At 56.1% G+C, this 14315-nt stretch overlaps 1 protein-coding gene across 3 annotated transcripts in view; it reads right to left on the bottom strand.

The window, feature by feature from the left end:
- Positions 1-597: 597 nt before the first annotated feature.
- The window catches only part of MIDN (midnolin), a 30544-nt gene continuing 16826 nt past the window's right edge, over positions 598-14315 (bottom strand). For all 3 annotated transcript variants that reach the window (XM_077841973.1, XM_077841975.1, XM_077841974.1), the window contains exons 5-8: positions 13381-13773; positions 11894-12026; positions 11067-11360; positions 598-881 (exon numbers count right to left, since the gene is read on the bottom strand). In XM_077841973.1, coding sequence (XP_077698099.1) covers positions 619-881; positions 11067-11360; positions 11894-12026; positions 13381-13773 — 1083 coding nt within the window. In that variant the 3' untranslated portion in view covers positions 598-618. The remainder of the gene's footprint in view (positions 882-11066; positions 11361-11893; positions 12027-13380; positions 13774-14315) is intronic.

Here is a 14315-nt window from a genome sequence, read left to right as displayed (position 1 = left end):
CCCCCCCCCCCAAATATATATATATAGCGAGCGCCAGGCTCCGAGCCTACAGGGAGCGCTTGCTTGTACTGTGCATGCTTGGGTCTTTCACAGCGAAATGAGCAGCTTTGATAAACCACAGTTCCCCTCTCCCATCCGACGAGCAAGCACTCCGCTCTGCGAAAACGTAGGAAGTCTGGAGCCTGTTGATTCTTCAGACGGACTCCGTTCAGTTTCTCGTGCGTTGGCTTTATTGGTTCGGCGGCGGTGTAAGGCAGGCATGTTAGAGTCCACTTATTATTCAAAACGGGAACAAAACAAAATCCAGTTCGCCAGCTTGAAACTCCAGCGCTTCATCTCCCCGCATCATACGTCTGGGAGAGCTCCCTTCCCCACCCTCATCCCATCCCCTTCCCTCTGAAAAATAAACCAGGAACAAAAATCAAAAGTGGGGCAACCCCTCCACGCTTTTCCGACAGACGTCACCCAGGTCTGCTCCAGGCATCCGGCGAATACAGAGGAGATCCGAGCGATGGGACTGAAGAGACGAGAGTCCTGGCTCTCCCCGGCGGGGTCTGTCCCACCACAGGCCCTGTTCGTTCATATCAGCCTGGGGTGGGGCGGGGCGGGGGTGTGTGTCTATGCTACAACAAATTCTGATTTCAGGTCTGCCTTGACTTCAGGCTTCCACACTGAATCCTCGAAGTCTAGGTCCAGGCTGCCTTCGCTAGACACGCTGCTGTTGCTGTTGGTCCGGCTGGACTTGCGATTTGGCAGCCAGTGGTATGGGGCCCGGGCGTCCCGCCGTGCCTTCCGACGCAGCCTCTTCTGCTGCATCAGCAGCTGAAGGCGCTCCACCTTGCAGCGGGTGGCGCGGTTCTCGGTCTGCCGCAGACGGTCACCTGCAACCAAAGAGCAATCGGGGGCATGTGTTAGTTTTATGGGTTCACATTTGGAGTCTTGCTTATGTTACCGCAGCTCCCAGGGGCTCCCACCATGATCAGCGCTGTACAGCACATTGCAAAGCCATCAGGGCGGGGGATCTCCCTTGCTAGCTCAATAGATTATTATCCCCATTTTACAGATGAGGAAGGCAGATGCAGAAGTACCCACCCCAGTTTCAGTGGGATTTATGCATGCATCAGCTCCTCAAATGCATAAAGGGGATGGATTCAATGAATAGGGGTCTGGAACAGCTTCTGTATGAGGAGAGATTAATGAGACTGGAACTTTTCAGCTTGGAAAAGAGACGACTGGGGGGGGGGGGGATAGGATAGAGATCTATAAAATCATGACTGGTGTGAAGAAAGTGCATAAAGAAACATTATTTACTCCTCATAACACGAGAGCTAGGGATCACCAAATGAAATTAACAGGCAGCAGATTCTAAAAAACAAACAAACAAACAAAAGGAAGTGTTTCTTCACACAACGCAGTCACCCTGTGGAACTCCTTGCCAGAGGATGTTGTGATGGCGAACACTAATAGGTTTCAAAAAGGAGCTAGATAAGTTCATGGAGGACAGGTCCATCAATGGCTATTAGCCAGGGTGGACAGGGATGGTGTCCCTAGCCTCTGTGTGTCAGAAGCTGGGAATGGGCGACAGGGGATGGATCACTTGATTATTCCCTGTTCTGTTCATTCCCTCTGGGGCAGCTGGCATTGGCCACTGTCAGAAGACAGGACACTGGGCTAGACTGACCTTTGGTCTGACCCAGCGTGACCGCTCTTATGTAACTACCGCCCTTCCGCCCCTTTGAAAATACCTGCCGAGGAGAATTGCCCAAATGGCAGAGGTGGGAGTGAAAAACCCCTCATGACAATCAAGCATCCCAGTTCGAGAGCACCATTCAACAAAGGATCTACAAGCACTGCGTGAACCAGTAGGCGAGAATTATCCCCTTATCCACAGATGGGGAAACTGAGGCAAGGAGCAGGAACAATTTAAATACTAGACCTGGGAGAGCACTAAAGAGACATGCTAGAGGGAACAATGTTGCCTTTTTTGATCCAATAGGCCTTTTAAAAAGTGTTACAAGGTCATCTGGCAGGTCAGTGGCAGAACTGGGACTAGAACCGAGGAGTCCTGAGTCCCAGCTCCTTGCTACAACCACTAGACGCCATTCCTCTCCCAGAGCTGGGAATAGAACCCAGGAATCCTGGCTCCCAGTCCCCCTGTTCTACTCCCTGGATCCCACCACCTCTGGCAGTCTAAGAAAAGTTCAAATTCTAGCACCTTTCCTACCAGCAGGATCCCAAAGGAGAGGGAGAAGCTGGACCAGGAACTGAGACGGCTTAGGGCAGCAGCTGTGATCAGAAACTCCGGCTGAACTGCCATGCGGTCGGAGGCCATGCACCGAGGACTCCCCTGTCTGGCCATCAGGAGTGATCCTGCCCCAGCGCCGAATGCTCGCTAGCTGCCCCACTCCTAACTGAGTTCCTCTGAGCTCCCCCACTCCTTTCAGTCCCTACCCCCCCCAAAGAATTATTTACCCCTCCCGGAGTACAGGCCAGAAAGCTTCATTCCCAGACATGTCCCAAAATCAACACAAATCTCCCCAATTCACAAGCAGTGTCATGTTTGTTTTATCGCCATGGAAACAGCAGGGGGTTGGGAGAGGAAACATACCCCCTCCCATACACACACCTTCTTCCTTCCTATACCCAAGGATAAATAGAGCATGGTGTGTCTAGGAGGACGGGGGGGGGGACGGGGGACGACGACGACGGGCAGCTAGGAAAGGAGAACCATTTTGTACAGGCCCTTCCAGCTCCCAGCATTCCCTCTCTTCCCGGTGACCCACGCAAAGAGCACCCAGTTTGATCCCTAGTTCTGGCTGTACCAGCCTCCCCCCCCCCATCTCTGCTTCAGCCCCCCAAAATGCCACTATCCCGGGCCTCCAAGAGGCGGACCGACAGGAGACCGCACAGCAGTGGGGAAGAGCCTGGATCCACAGCCTGGCCTCAGCAGAGCGGGGAGGGGGCTATTAAGACCCCCTCCTTCCCCCAGGCTGGATCCCACCTCAAAACAGCTTCCGGGGTGGGGTGGGGGGCGCTACGGCCAGTGCCACCCACACCGGAGAAGGCCCCACAGTGGAAGAGCCCGAAAAGGGTGGTATGGAAGCCACAGAGAGCATGGAGCAGCTCTGCTTCCGGGGAGGAAGGGGTTGGAAGGAGTGGGCAGGGACGCTGCTCAGGTGCTCTTCCTGCAAAGGGAGAGATTGTGCCGGGGCAGAGGTAGGTTTGCTGGGCATTTTAATGTGGGGGGCTCCCCCTTACTGAGTGGGACAGAAGCCACTGGCTGCTTCCCACCCACTCCTCTCCGTCAGGAGCGCAAGCGCTGAGCGCCGGGGAGAGGGCGCGCCAGAGAGCGAGCGCCCCGCTTGCTTTAGCAGCGAGTGGGAGGATGAACAATTGCACATTTATAGATATGGGCTTCAGTGCCGGAGAAAGAGGAAAAGAGGATCCCACTCAATAATAAACTTGGCCGTGAAAGCGGCTCTCTCTCCCCCCAGCGCCGGGGGAGGGGAGGGAGCATGTGGCACCAGGTGGGGTGGCGAGAGACAGAGATGGGATTACAGCAGATCGGTTCTGCAGCCTGGCAGAGAGGGAACGAGAACCGACGAGGCCCCGAACCACACGGGCTGCGAGCAGACAAGGACGGTCATTGTGTGTGCGCATGGGGGCAGGAAAACGGGCCGTACAGAACCGAGGCACAGAAAATATGGGTTCCCTGTTTCCCCCATTACAAGGAGGGGAATCAGTTCTCCCCGGTCTCTGTGCCTTGGTTTCCCCCCAATCTGTGAAGCAGGGGTAGCACTCTTCCAGCTCTAGGGGGAGGGATGTGGCTAGGAGGAGAAGGCTGGACATACTGGTGAGGGGCTCCAAGACTGGATTGTCGGGGCCTGGCGAGAACCTAGAGGCTCCAGAGAGTTAATATTCCTTATCTGTATTGGGGGAGGGCCAGAGGCCCCAGTCCCGTGGTGTTAGGCATTACCCAGACACAACGAGGCTCTCCCGGACCCATGGCATGTCCAATCGCAAGTCATCCATCCCAAACCCCAGATCCAAAGCACACACCTGCTCAGGTTTCTGGGGAGGGAGGTCCCCAGGTGTGATCCATCCCACTTGGCCCCCCCAGCTGTTTTCTGTTGCAGGGTCCTGATAGCGGCTCGGCTAAGAACCAGCGGTGCACAGGGAGATAGCTATGCAAGAGAGCCCCGTGGCAGATGGGGAAGGGGGCCCTGAAATCAGTTCCCCTCAGCTACAGCTACACCAAACCCTCTCCCCTGTAGCTACAGCTAAACTGCCCCCTGCCCACAGCTCTTGCCAGAGCCCTCCCACCAGAGATCCCCTCAGCGCCCCCCCGCAGAGACCCTCTCCAAATGCTACTGATGCCTCAGGCCCCCTTGCCGTCCATGGCTGCATTAGTGGGCGGAAAGGCATGCTCGGCATGCACAAGCCTTAAATATTTAGGATCCCCTCTAGGGGGAAAGGGAGGAAAAAAATCCCTGCAGAGATACTAGCCCTGTTTGTCTGGCGTGCGAGCCAGCGGGGCGCTGTGGATAGCCGGCTAAACACAAGCAACAGTGTTGGTTTGTGTGCCTGCCCTCCCCCCCTCGCCCCTTCCCTCCGTGAGAGCTCTCTGAGCGACTTCCCCTGCAGCCAGCAATGCAAAGAGACAGTCTGGGCCAGATCCGTCCTCACACAGCAACGCTACTGTTCCCAGGAGCTCGGGACAGCCGAGTACGTGGCTAGGGGTCACCGGGGCTGGGGTGATTGCTCAGAGAGAAATGGAGAGCTGCCCCCACCCCCTCCAGCCCCTACCCACAGATATGCCAGCTGCAAACATGTCTGAGCCAGGTTCTAACACAGGGCAGAAGGGATTTGCAGGGTGAGGGTGTCTATGAACCTTGTTATTAAACCCCCAGGGTGGAGGAGGTGGAGCATCTGTCTCCCCTCTCTCACACGCTAGAGTTTCACACCCATGCCAGAACCTGTGCCAGATCCTGCACTGGGGCTGAGCAGGCTCTGGAGAAGCCCAGTTAAAAGGGTCCTAGGCCATGATGCAGCTACCAGGCTTTATAGCCCATTTCAGACTGGGCTATAAAGTCCATATAGCCCTATAAAACCCTATATAGCCCTTGTCCATCCTGGAAGAAGTTGCTACATCGGGAGCAGGACAAATGGGTGACTACATGTTAAATCTGCCCCATCCCTCCCCCCTTTTTTTTTGCTGGTCAAACACTGTTTCACCTTGTGGCGTAGATGGGACCACTGTCCCTCAGTTGCATGCAGACCCACACAGATGCCAGGATTTCTATAGCGTGGACAGGTCCTTCGAAACCAGCTCAGCCTCAAAGTAGGACTGCCACCTCTGAGACACAGAAAACCCAGCCAACCCCGAGGGGCCCCCTTAATGTCCGCCACCCCGCTCCTTAGCCCTCCCTGCTGGCGAGCCCCGGCTCTGTCCCGCTTCCTGGGCAAGGTGGTGCCGAGAGGAGCCACCGGGGTTGGGCCGGTTGAGGGCCGAGCACGCAGAATGGGACCCGGCCGTGCTCCCAGCCACGTGACGTGCAAAGCAGCCGCAAGATGGCTGGGTGGCCGTGCAGCACGCAGGCGCCATGGGCCCCAAGTGAGAAAGAACCCACCCTACTGTATCTTTTCACCAGCAAGGACAGTGCAAAAGCAGCTGGGGAAGGGGGGGCGGGGGAGAGAAAACAAGAGACTGGGCAGCCCCGAGTCCTCCAGCAGCAGCCATGTTTCAAGATGGCTGCCGTGGCCTAGTTCCCATCCCACCAGGCCTCGCTCAGGCTCTCTGGGAGCGCTTGCACGCGACGTTCGGGCCCCAGCGAGCTCTTGTTTGCATTGGCTGAGAGGCAAAGACCCAGTGGGCGTGGGGGGGGGGGACGACGACGCGAAGAATCACATTTGCACGGCACACCACTACGCGGCCCCCGCCTGGGCTTCAGAAACGCGAGTGACTTCCAGTTTCAGTTCTTTTCTCTAAGCAAATCGTTGCAGAGAAGGAACCTCGGGGCGGCCAGGAGTCCCGGCTCCCTTCCTGCTTCGAGCAGTGCAGGTGTACAAAGGGGAGCGACTGCTGGGGGGGGAGCGGGAGGAGAGACGCTACCTTCCACGCCTGAGCGAGTGCGTCTCAGACACACCCTATCCGCCGAGCCCCTCCCTTCCACCCAGCACCCCCTCCTGCCCCAGTTTCAAACCCCTACTGGGAAGAGGAGAGAGGGCTGTTCCCACAGCCCCCCCGCTGTCCCCCCAACACAGATCATCTCCAGCGGAGAACCAGCCATTTCCTACTCTAACCATTCATGGGGCTTTGCAATGTGTGTGCGTGGGCTTAAAGGGGGTCCCAGAGTCAATAGCTTTACAAAAGCTTCCTCCACCCTTGGGTACCGATGGAGGGTGAATTAAATGGGGTGGGTGGACGAGTTGGGTTCCCGCCCCCCACAATCACACGCAGAGTTTAAGCAGCACCAATCGGGGGGCACGGGAAGAGGCTGGAAGCAAGGTGTGCAATGTTATTTCAAAACCAATCAGTGAAAGGCCCATGACCCCTCCCAAACCCTAGGAACGGGGTGGGGGTGGGGGGGCAGCTGGAGTCGGCTTCCTGCAGGGCTCAGCACATCTCCAGCCCCTGGAGCAGGGCCTTTGTTGTTGCCTCTCCCCCCCACTGCCTTACCCCCTTCTTTTTCTTCTTCTTCTCTCTCTCTCCCTCCCCCTCAGTTTCTTTTCTGCAGCGCCCACCTCCCTGCGCCGGAGCCAAGTGAACAAACAGAGCGGGGAAGCTGGGGTGGATGGAATGCAGCTTCCCCCCCGCCCCCAGGCTGCTCTGGGGGGTCGATCCCAGCAAGGGGGGCTTGAAAGGACTTTGAGAGGGGCTGCGGGGGGGAGGAAGCAGCATTGCTCCGAGTGGAGGAGGGGAGCTCACCCAGAGAGGCCTCCCTGGGGATGGCGGAAAAGGAGAACGTAGGAAGGGCTGAAGCCAGAGGCTGGGGTTTGCTAGGCAGCCTGCAGCAGTGAGCTTGGGAAGGCAGGATGGAGGGGAAAGGAAAGGAGAATGGAGAGAGATGGAGGGAGCTCATCTGAGGACGACACCCCCCCCGCACCTTTCAGGTCCCCACAAGCAGAGAGAGACCCCGAATCCTGCCCCGGCCCCAGGACAAGCAGCCGCCAGCATCTGGGCAGCTTGGAAGCTGGTTGGTTGCCACGTCTCATTTCTCTCTCCCCTGCCAAGAGACGCTTCCCTATGAGGGAGGGCAGCTGCCCGTCTCACATGCTGGTGACGTCCCCGGGCGCAAGAATCCTGCTAAGCCCTGTTCGGCGGCTCCGGCGTCATGAAAGGAAGAACAAGGAGGGGGCGGGAAGGAAAGAAATTAACTTTCTGGGGATGGGAGGGGGCGGCACAGGGCCCAAAGCTCAAGGTGAATAAAGAGCTGCTCCCTGCAGATAAGTGGAGGCCTCCTACACGCATACCCCAGCCGAGCCCTGCCATGGGAACGGGTGGGCGGGGTAGAGACAGGGCCCTGCCTTACCAGCCGCATACACAGCCTCTTACCGACGCTCTGCCCTTGGAGGGACCTCAAAGCCCTTGGCTGGCAGCGCATGGGTTTGGCTGCAGGAGCCACCCAACCCCCACCCGTGTGTGATGTCAGGAAACGGTCCCACACTGGGGGGAAACCGAGGCACAGAGAGGGCGAGCCTCTTGGCCATTGTGAGCCATCAGCGAAGCTGGGAATGGAACCCAGGAGTCCTGACTCCCAGTCTCCTGCTCTAACCACTGGATCCTATTCCACTCCCGGAGCTGGGGATAGAACTCAAGAGTCCTGACTCCCAACCCTGTGCTCTGATCACTAGACCCCACTGCCTCCACGCAGGTGCCTGGACAGACTATGCCAATGGCTTGTCTGCGACAGCTGCAAGGCTCATGAACTTCTGCAGAGGTGGCAAACTGGATTGGGGCTGGGGGCACACGTCTGACTTCTAGGATCCTGCGTAATCGAGGGCAGATGCAAAGTCCTATCCAGGCAGATGTCTGGCTGGAGTCCACCTAGAAGCACCCCAAAGCTTGGCACCCAGACAGAGGGCTCTGCCCCCAGCTGGGAAAGGGCCCAGGGCGAGGGGTGGGAAGTATATTTTCAAGTCTGCCAGGAAGAAAAAGCAGGATTGTTTTCTGTTGACCCCACACACAAACCCTCCCCCCGACTTCTATTTCTGCAGCATGTCCCCAGCCTACAGCTTCCTCAGGGCCAGGCCAAAAATGCCAAACCAGAGGCCAAGTGCTTTCTTCCCCACCCCTCCCCAACCAGCCTCCCTGGCTCTGAATGGGGCCCTTTGTCTCGCCCTGGATTTAGACGGCAAGTGGAGAAGGGGGTGTGCGTGTGTGGCTGCATTGTAGCCGGAACAGAGGCGAGAGCAGCAGGGGACAGACAGGAGAGATTGGAGGGAAAGAAGGAAGTGGGAGGAGATGGTGGCCTGCTGAATGAGATCAGAGGAAGGGATAAAAATCTTTCTGCACCAGGAATTGCTGGGGGGGGTGGGGTGGGCGCAGAGTCACCCCCATTCCACGAGTCCTCCAAAACCCACGCATGCACACCCCAGGCCAAGTTACCCATTGGTAATGCCACCAATCCGAATGGAGTCACAATGCCGGCACAGAACACGGTTCAACGAACATATAGAACATAAAAAAAACGGCCAGATAATTCTGAGAAGAGTTCAGCCAGCGGCCACAATCGGGACCAGCGCTTGGTTCCCCCATTTTAAACATCTGAGTAAGTGGGGCAAAAGTTTCCCAAAGGCATTAAGTGCCCCCTGTATACGGAACAGTCCTCAATGTCACCAACTGTGCCAACCAGTATTGGAGACCTACAATGGGACACGCACGTGTTCCTTCAGAACCATGCCACCAAGCCTCAAGGTCACACCTATGAACACCAACTTATTTATATCCCAGCTAACCTGATCAGACTTAGGACCCCTCCCCCCTTAATGGGTGCTGTACACACACACAGGTGTTTGCAGCCCCTGCCCTTGAAGAGCTTCCACAATCCTTAGCCAAGATTCTCACAAGTAACTAGAGATTTTTGGGGTGTCCCCCGCCTTCTGACAGGGGACACCTAGTGGCTAGGGCACAACAGTGGGACTCAGGAGACCTGGATTCTATTCCCAGCTCTGCCATGGCCCTGCTGGGTAACCTTGGGCAAGACTCTGGGCCTCAGTTTCCCCATCTCTGAAGGGTAGGGGGGAGATCATAAAACCGACATCCTTTGTAAGGCACTCTGAGATCTACGGATTAAAGTGCTAGGTAGTATAACAGAGGGCCTGATTTGCAAAGGGTACTTTTTGAAGATCAGACCATGTTGGAGTCCCAAAATTCACCAGTGACAATCTTGGCTCTTCATTTTAAGTCTTAGGTTTTAAAATTTTATTTTATTTTCAATGCCAGGACTAGTTTCCCCATCCCCCTGAGTCCAATTCACCAAACAGGAAGCAAAATTGACAGTCTCTTCTTTCAGTGACATTATTTGGCAGCTTTTAGAACCCCATTTGAGTAATCAGCCAACTATAGCCCCTGCCCATTGAATGGGTTAACACAAGCCCTGTGGTTTTCTACATTAACTCACTGGGGCACACACACCCCCTACTAGGGTTGAAGGGGAAAGGTAAACACACAGATAAGAAACAGGTAATAGGTTTGCAAATTCCTCAGGGAATCACTGAGCGCCTTGCACGCCTTAACTGCATGGATGAGATGCAAATTGGGGGCAAAGAGATTTTTTTTTTCTTTTCTTCTTTTTTTTTTTTTTTTTTTTTTTTAAAAGAGGAGAGAAACTTGCACATTAAATGCATAGCCCCCAGCTTGCCCACTGGAGGGTGAGACCATTGATACTGGGTCCCTCCAATGGGGCGATTCTGCATCACTCCAAATCAGTATGTAGCCAAGAAAGCATAGGCATGACAGTACATTTTAACAGGCAAATCACAAGCAGAGGACCTAAAGATAATAGCATTGTAAGATCGTCAGGGCAGGGACCTTCCATTTCTATAGGGCCAGACCCTCACTGGTATTTTGGCCCCTAGCTTCCATTGAAATCAAGGAATTAGGACCCTAAACACCTTTGGGCATGTGGGCTATTGTGCCTAGCACAAGGTGTAAACAGAGCGCCCTATCACACCCCCCTCCCCCCAAGTCAATCAACAGCCTCCATTGGTTTAATTATTCTGCTGTTAAGCCTTCTGCAGTCTTTACAGACACTGGGGGGGGTCCTATGCGAAGAGGCTTTTGGAACAAGATGGCAAAGGGCCAGTCATTAAAATAAATAAATAAGCAAACAAACAGGCTCTTTACTCTGCAGCAGAGGGTGGAGTCTGAGCACAGGCAGCTCTACCAGGGGAGTTAACCCTTGGCTAGAAGTGCTGGGGTTTCACCCAGAACCAGGCTCAATCTCTCGGCCTTCTTTCGGCGAAGGGCAAATCGTGGTGCTTGGGAACACTCGGCTTTTCACCCTCCCCCTTCGCTGCTCCCCCTTCCCCGCCAGTTGGCTGGAAGCCCCATCAGGACAGTTACAGAACAAAGAGGCAGACGGAACCGGATACACAGAGGAAGTGAATCGGAGCAAGCAAATCCCAGCTAGGGACCCAGCCTCCTTCCTTCCCACCCCATCACCCACACTTCCTCTGTCGTCAGCAGGGGCCCTGCAACCCATCAAGAACCTAGGCCTGGGGAGAAAGAAATGCAAAAGCCCCCCCCACTCCTCCTTCTGAGCGCCGCACTAAGATGATCAGCAGAACCATCCTCCTGCCTCTGATGGCCTTTAACTTTCACTCAGCTGCGCCTCTGTCCACACACCACTGAAATCAATGGGGTGCCAGGACCCAGCCAGCACTCTCAGCATCACACCTGTCTTGGGCCCGTGGTGGGCCTGGTCCAGCCCAGTTGCCATGGACATGTCACAGCTTCCCTAACAATGAGGCCTGCGGCGAGCGGCAAAGCCATAGCTCAGCCAACAGGGACAAGCAAACAGCCACAGGGCCACATGGGGGGGGGGTCACGGGGCGGGACTCACCACTGGGCTTGCACATCCTGATTTGGCTCTGGCACTGGACCACGGAGTGCAGGGGCTGCGAGGCCATGGCGGTCGCGGACGTCAGTTTCTCTGAGGTAGTTTTGCTGGCGGAGTCCGGGGAGGGCGGGGGCGAGGAGGGGGCGCACTGCGTCTGGCACCGCAGCTGCGTCAGGGACTGAGGCATGCCCTGGTAGTGCCGCGTGGCGCTCAGGAGGTCATTGAGGATCTGAAGGATGGTGCCGATATCACGCCGGGGCCGCCCGCTGCTGTCCTGGCAGTTGGGGTGCAAAGTGCCTGCAGGGGAGAAGAATCAGGGGGAGGGGGAGGAAAAGGGTCAGGGGGGATGCGTCATGCCAGGCTGCCTGTAGGGGATGCTTGGGGGGCAGTAGCTGAGCCCTATCCTTGGCACACTCTGTCCCACCCCTCAGTGGCTCCCCATAAGCATCTTTGTGTTCTGGGGCAGGTCACAGTGCAGGGCCCTGGGTCGAGGGGGTCAATGCACTGAATCTCCCAGGAAGGCTGGCAGCCAAAGCTGGCACGAGCCCCCATCCCAGGCAGAATGCTGAGGTAGGAAGAGACGCATCAAACTCAGCTCTCATTAGCCACCAAAAGTTGCCCTCACTTGGCAACAGCTTCTGATTACCACGCCAACCAACCTGGGCCTTGGTCCAGCCCTGGTTCTCCCCTCCCCATTGTTCTGCACAAGCAGCGTGAAAAAAAGACAGTCTCCAATTCCCCAGCCACACACACCGGTGCTTGCCGATGGCATCGCACCGGAACTGGTGAGAGGAGAATCGAGCCCACAGTCCCCTGGGCTCTCAACGTACCGGAGAAGGTCCCTGAGAAGACCCCAGGAGCGTGGTTAACGAAGCTCTCTATGACTGCGCCAGGCTTGCGGGATCGGCTTGTTGGGGCTGGGTTGCTGCTGGCAGAATTGTTACTCCGGGTGCTACAGTCCACCTGGCAAGTGGCAGGAAAGAAAGACGCTTATTAGCCATTAGAAGCAAACAGACACTAATGGACCTGAAGGCTCCCACTAACCTGCAGCCACAGGGGCAGACCCTAGGTTGATGGGTGGCTGGGGGAAAAAGTCCCACATCCAAACTCCAAAGTTGCAATCTTATTTCCTTGGCCAGCATAAGGCGTGAGGTTTCCCTCAACCCTTTGGGACAAGGCAGTACCCACACCCACGCAGGGCGATCCCATAATCATCATTGTCCCTCGATCTTAACTAGTGCTTGTCACCCACAGATCTCAAAGCACTTTACAAAGGAGGGCAGCGTCATTATCCCCATTTTACAGATGGGGAAACTGAGGTACAGGGCACTGAAGCAACTTGCTCACCCAGCAGTGGCAGAGCCAGGAACAGAACCCAGATCTTCTGCATGCCAGTCCAATGCTATATCAACTAGGCCATGCAGTCACAGGGCACTTCCAAAAGCAATACCAGAAATCAGCCAGGTTTCAAACCTGCCATTGGCCAAGCCCCGTTCAAAACCATTCACAGTGAAGAAAAAGGATTTAGAGGGCATCTTCATTGCTAACATCTGCCTTACGTTTGGGTCTTGAGCCTCCAAGACCCATGAACCCATTTGGGCCAAGAAACCCACTCACTTGGAAGGGAGCATGGTCTAGTGGTTAGGGCACGAGAAGACCTGGGATCTACTCCCGGCTCTGCTGCAAAACCTTGAGTAAGTTGCTTTCCCTTATCTGTGCCTCAGTTTACCCACCTGTGAAATGGGGATAATGTGGCTGCCTGCCTTTGGGAAGTGCTTGGCAATGAAAGATGCCAGCCAAGGATTATGATGAGTCTGATAAGCAGTGATCCTACTTTGAGACCTGAGGGCTGCTGGATATTTCCTCCCATGGCAGGCTGGGGTTTTCCTTGGATTATAAGCATTTTGCAGTCAAAGCACAAGAGGCAGTACACAGACCAGACTGGAGAGCGTCTCTCACACAGGGAAACGCTCTCCCCCGACACCCCCTACCAAAATCTAAAGCAGGAGACCTTTGCCTTACGCTTTGCAATAAAAAGAGAATACTATGCCTTTTTCTGGCACCATTTGCCTCAGGATCTCACAGCATTTGGAAAAATGTAACAAGGCCTCACAACACCCTCGTTTTATAGATGGGGAAACTGAAGCACAGAGTTGGGCTGTGACCGGTCAGTGGCAGGAGTGGAAATAGACAGGTTCTTGTTCTAACCACTAAAGAAAAGACACCTTCCAGACCCAGGACTAGAACCCAGGAGTCTGGAGGCCCAGCTCCCTCCTTTTCTCTCCCCACCTGACTTATTTTTTAAAGCCAGACTCACCTCTGAGCAGGAGGAGACGACGCTGCTGTTAACTGTTTGCGTGCTGGCCCCGTGTGACCGGAACATCCCGGCTGTGACAGGGGCCGGGTGGGCGGCGTTACAGTACATGGGCGTGGCCTGTGCCGAGGGGGCGGGGCTGGGGGCGGGGCTCTGCTGGCAGGTGGGCACCACTGGGATGCGGGCGAAGTTGGAGCTGCTCCCTCCGTGAAGCGTCCTGCACTGGGGGGTGGGGCCGGCCGCTGCCCCGGGCTCCCCCCGGCTGGCGATGACGTGCCGATGCTGGAGCTGCCCTCCGCTCTGCTGAGCCGCCAGCTGGAGCTGCACGAACATCATGTGGTCGCCGACCCGCAGGGCTAGCGTCAGGGGGGACCTTCCTGACAGGAAGTCATTGACCTGAGGAGAGGAGAGGAGTTAGGGTCACAGTCTCAATCGCGGTGCAGCAGCTTTGGGTGAGTTGGGGGCACCAGCAGAGTCCGACCCACTGCAAAGGGGCAGCAGAACGGTCCCCGGTGCAACCGGTTCCAAGATATGGGGGCGAAGAACGGGACAGGACAGCTCGGGGTTGCTTTGACTTTGCCAAGTGGCGCTGCCTTCTCTCCATTGCCCAGCTGTGCCCCTCTGGCCCCCCGATTCAGTGAAGGAACAGGAGTCCTAGAGGGGGGCACCCATGGGCTTCCCCTGAGTAGACTGATCACAGGACTGGGGGGGGGGACGATGGACGGGGGGTAGGATCTGAAAGGTTGCTTTGATCATTTAGGGGTAGGGAGCTGGATTTGTGCTTCTGGGGTAGGTACTTGGCCCAGAAGCCATTAACCACCCCCTTCCCCCCCCCACACACCCCCAGTCTGTATCCCACTCTTCCCCCACCATGATCTCACCCCCCATGCCCACACTGTCTTCTCCCAGCCCACATACAGAAGGGCCGCGTTCCCTGC

Source organism: Eretmochelys imbricata, chromosome 25 (genome assembly GCF_965152235.1).
Source record: "Eretmochelys imbricata isolate rEreImb1 chromosome 25, rEreImb1.hap1, whole genome shotgun sequence".
Taxonomy (NCBI): domain Eukaryota; kingdom Metazoa; phylum Chordata; order Testudines; family Cheloniidae; genus Eretmochelys; species Eretmochelys imbricata.
This window is presented reverse-complemented; position numbering and strand designations above follow the sequence as displayed.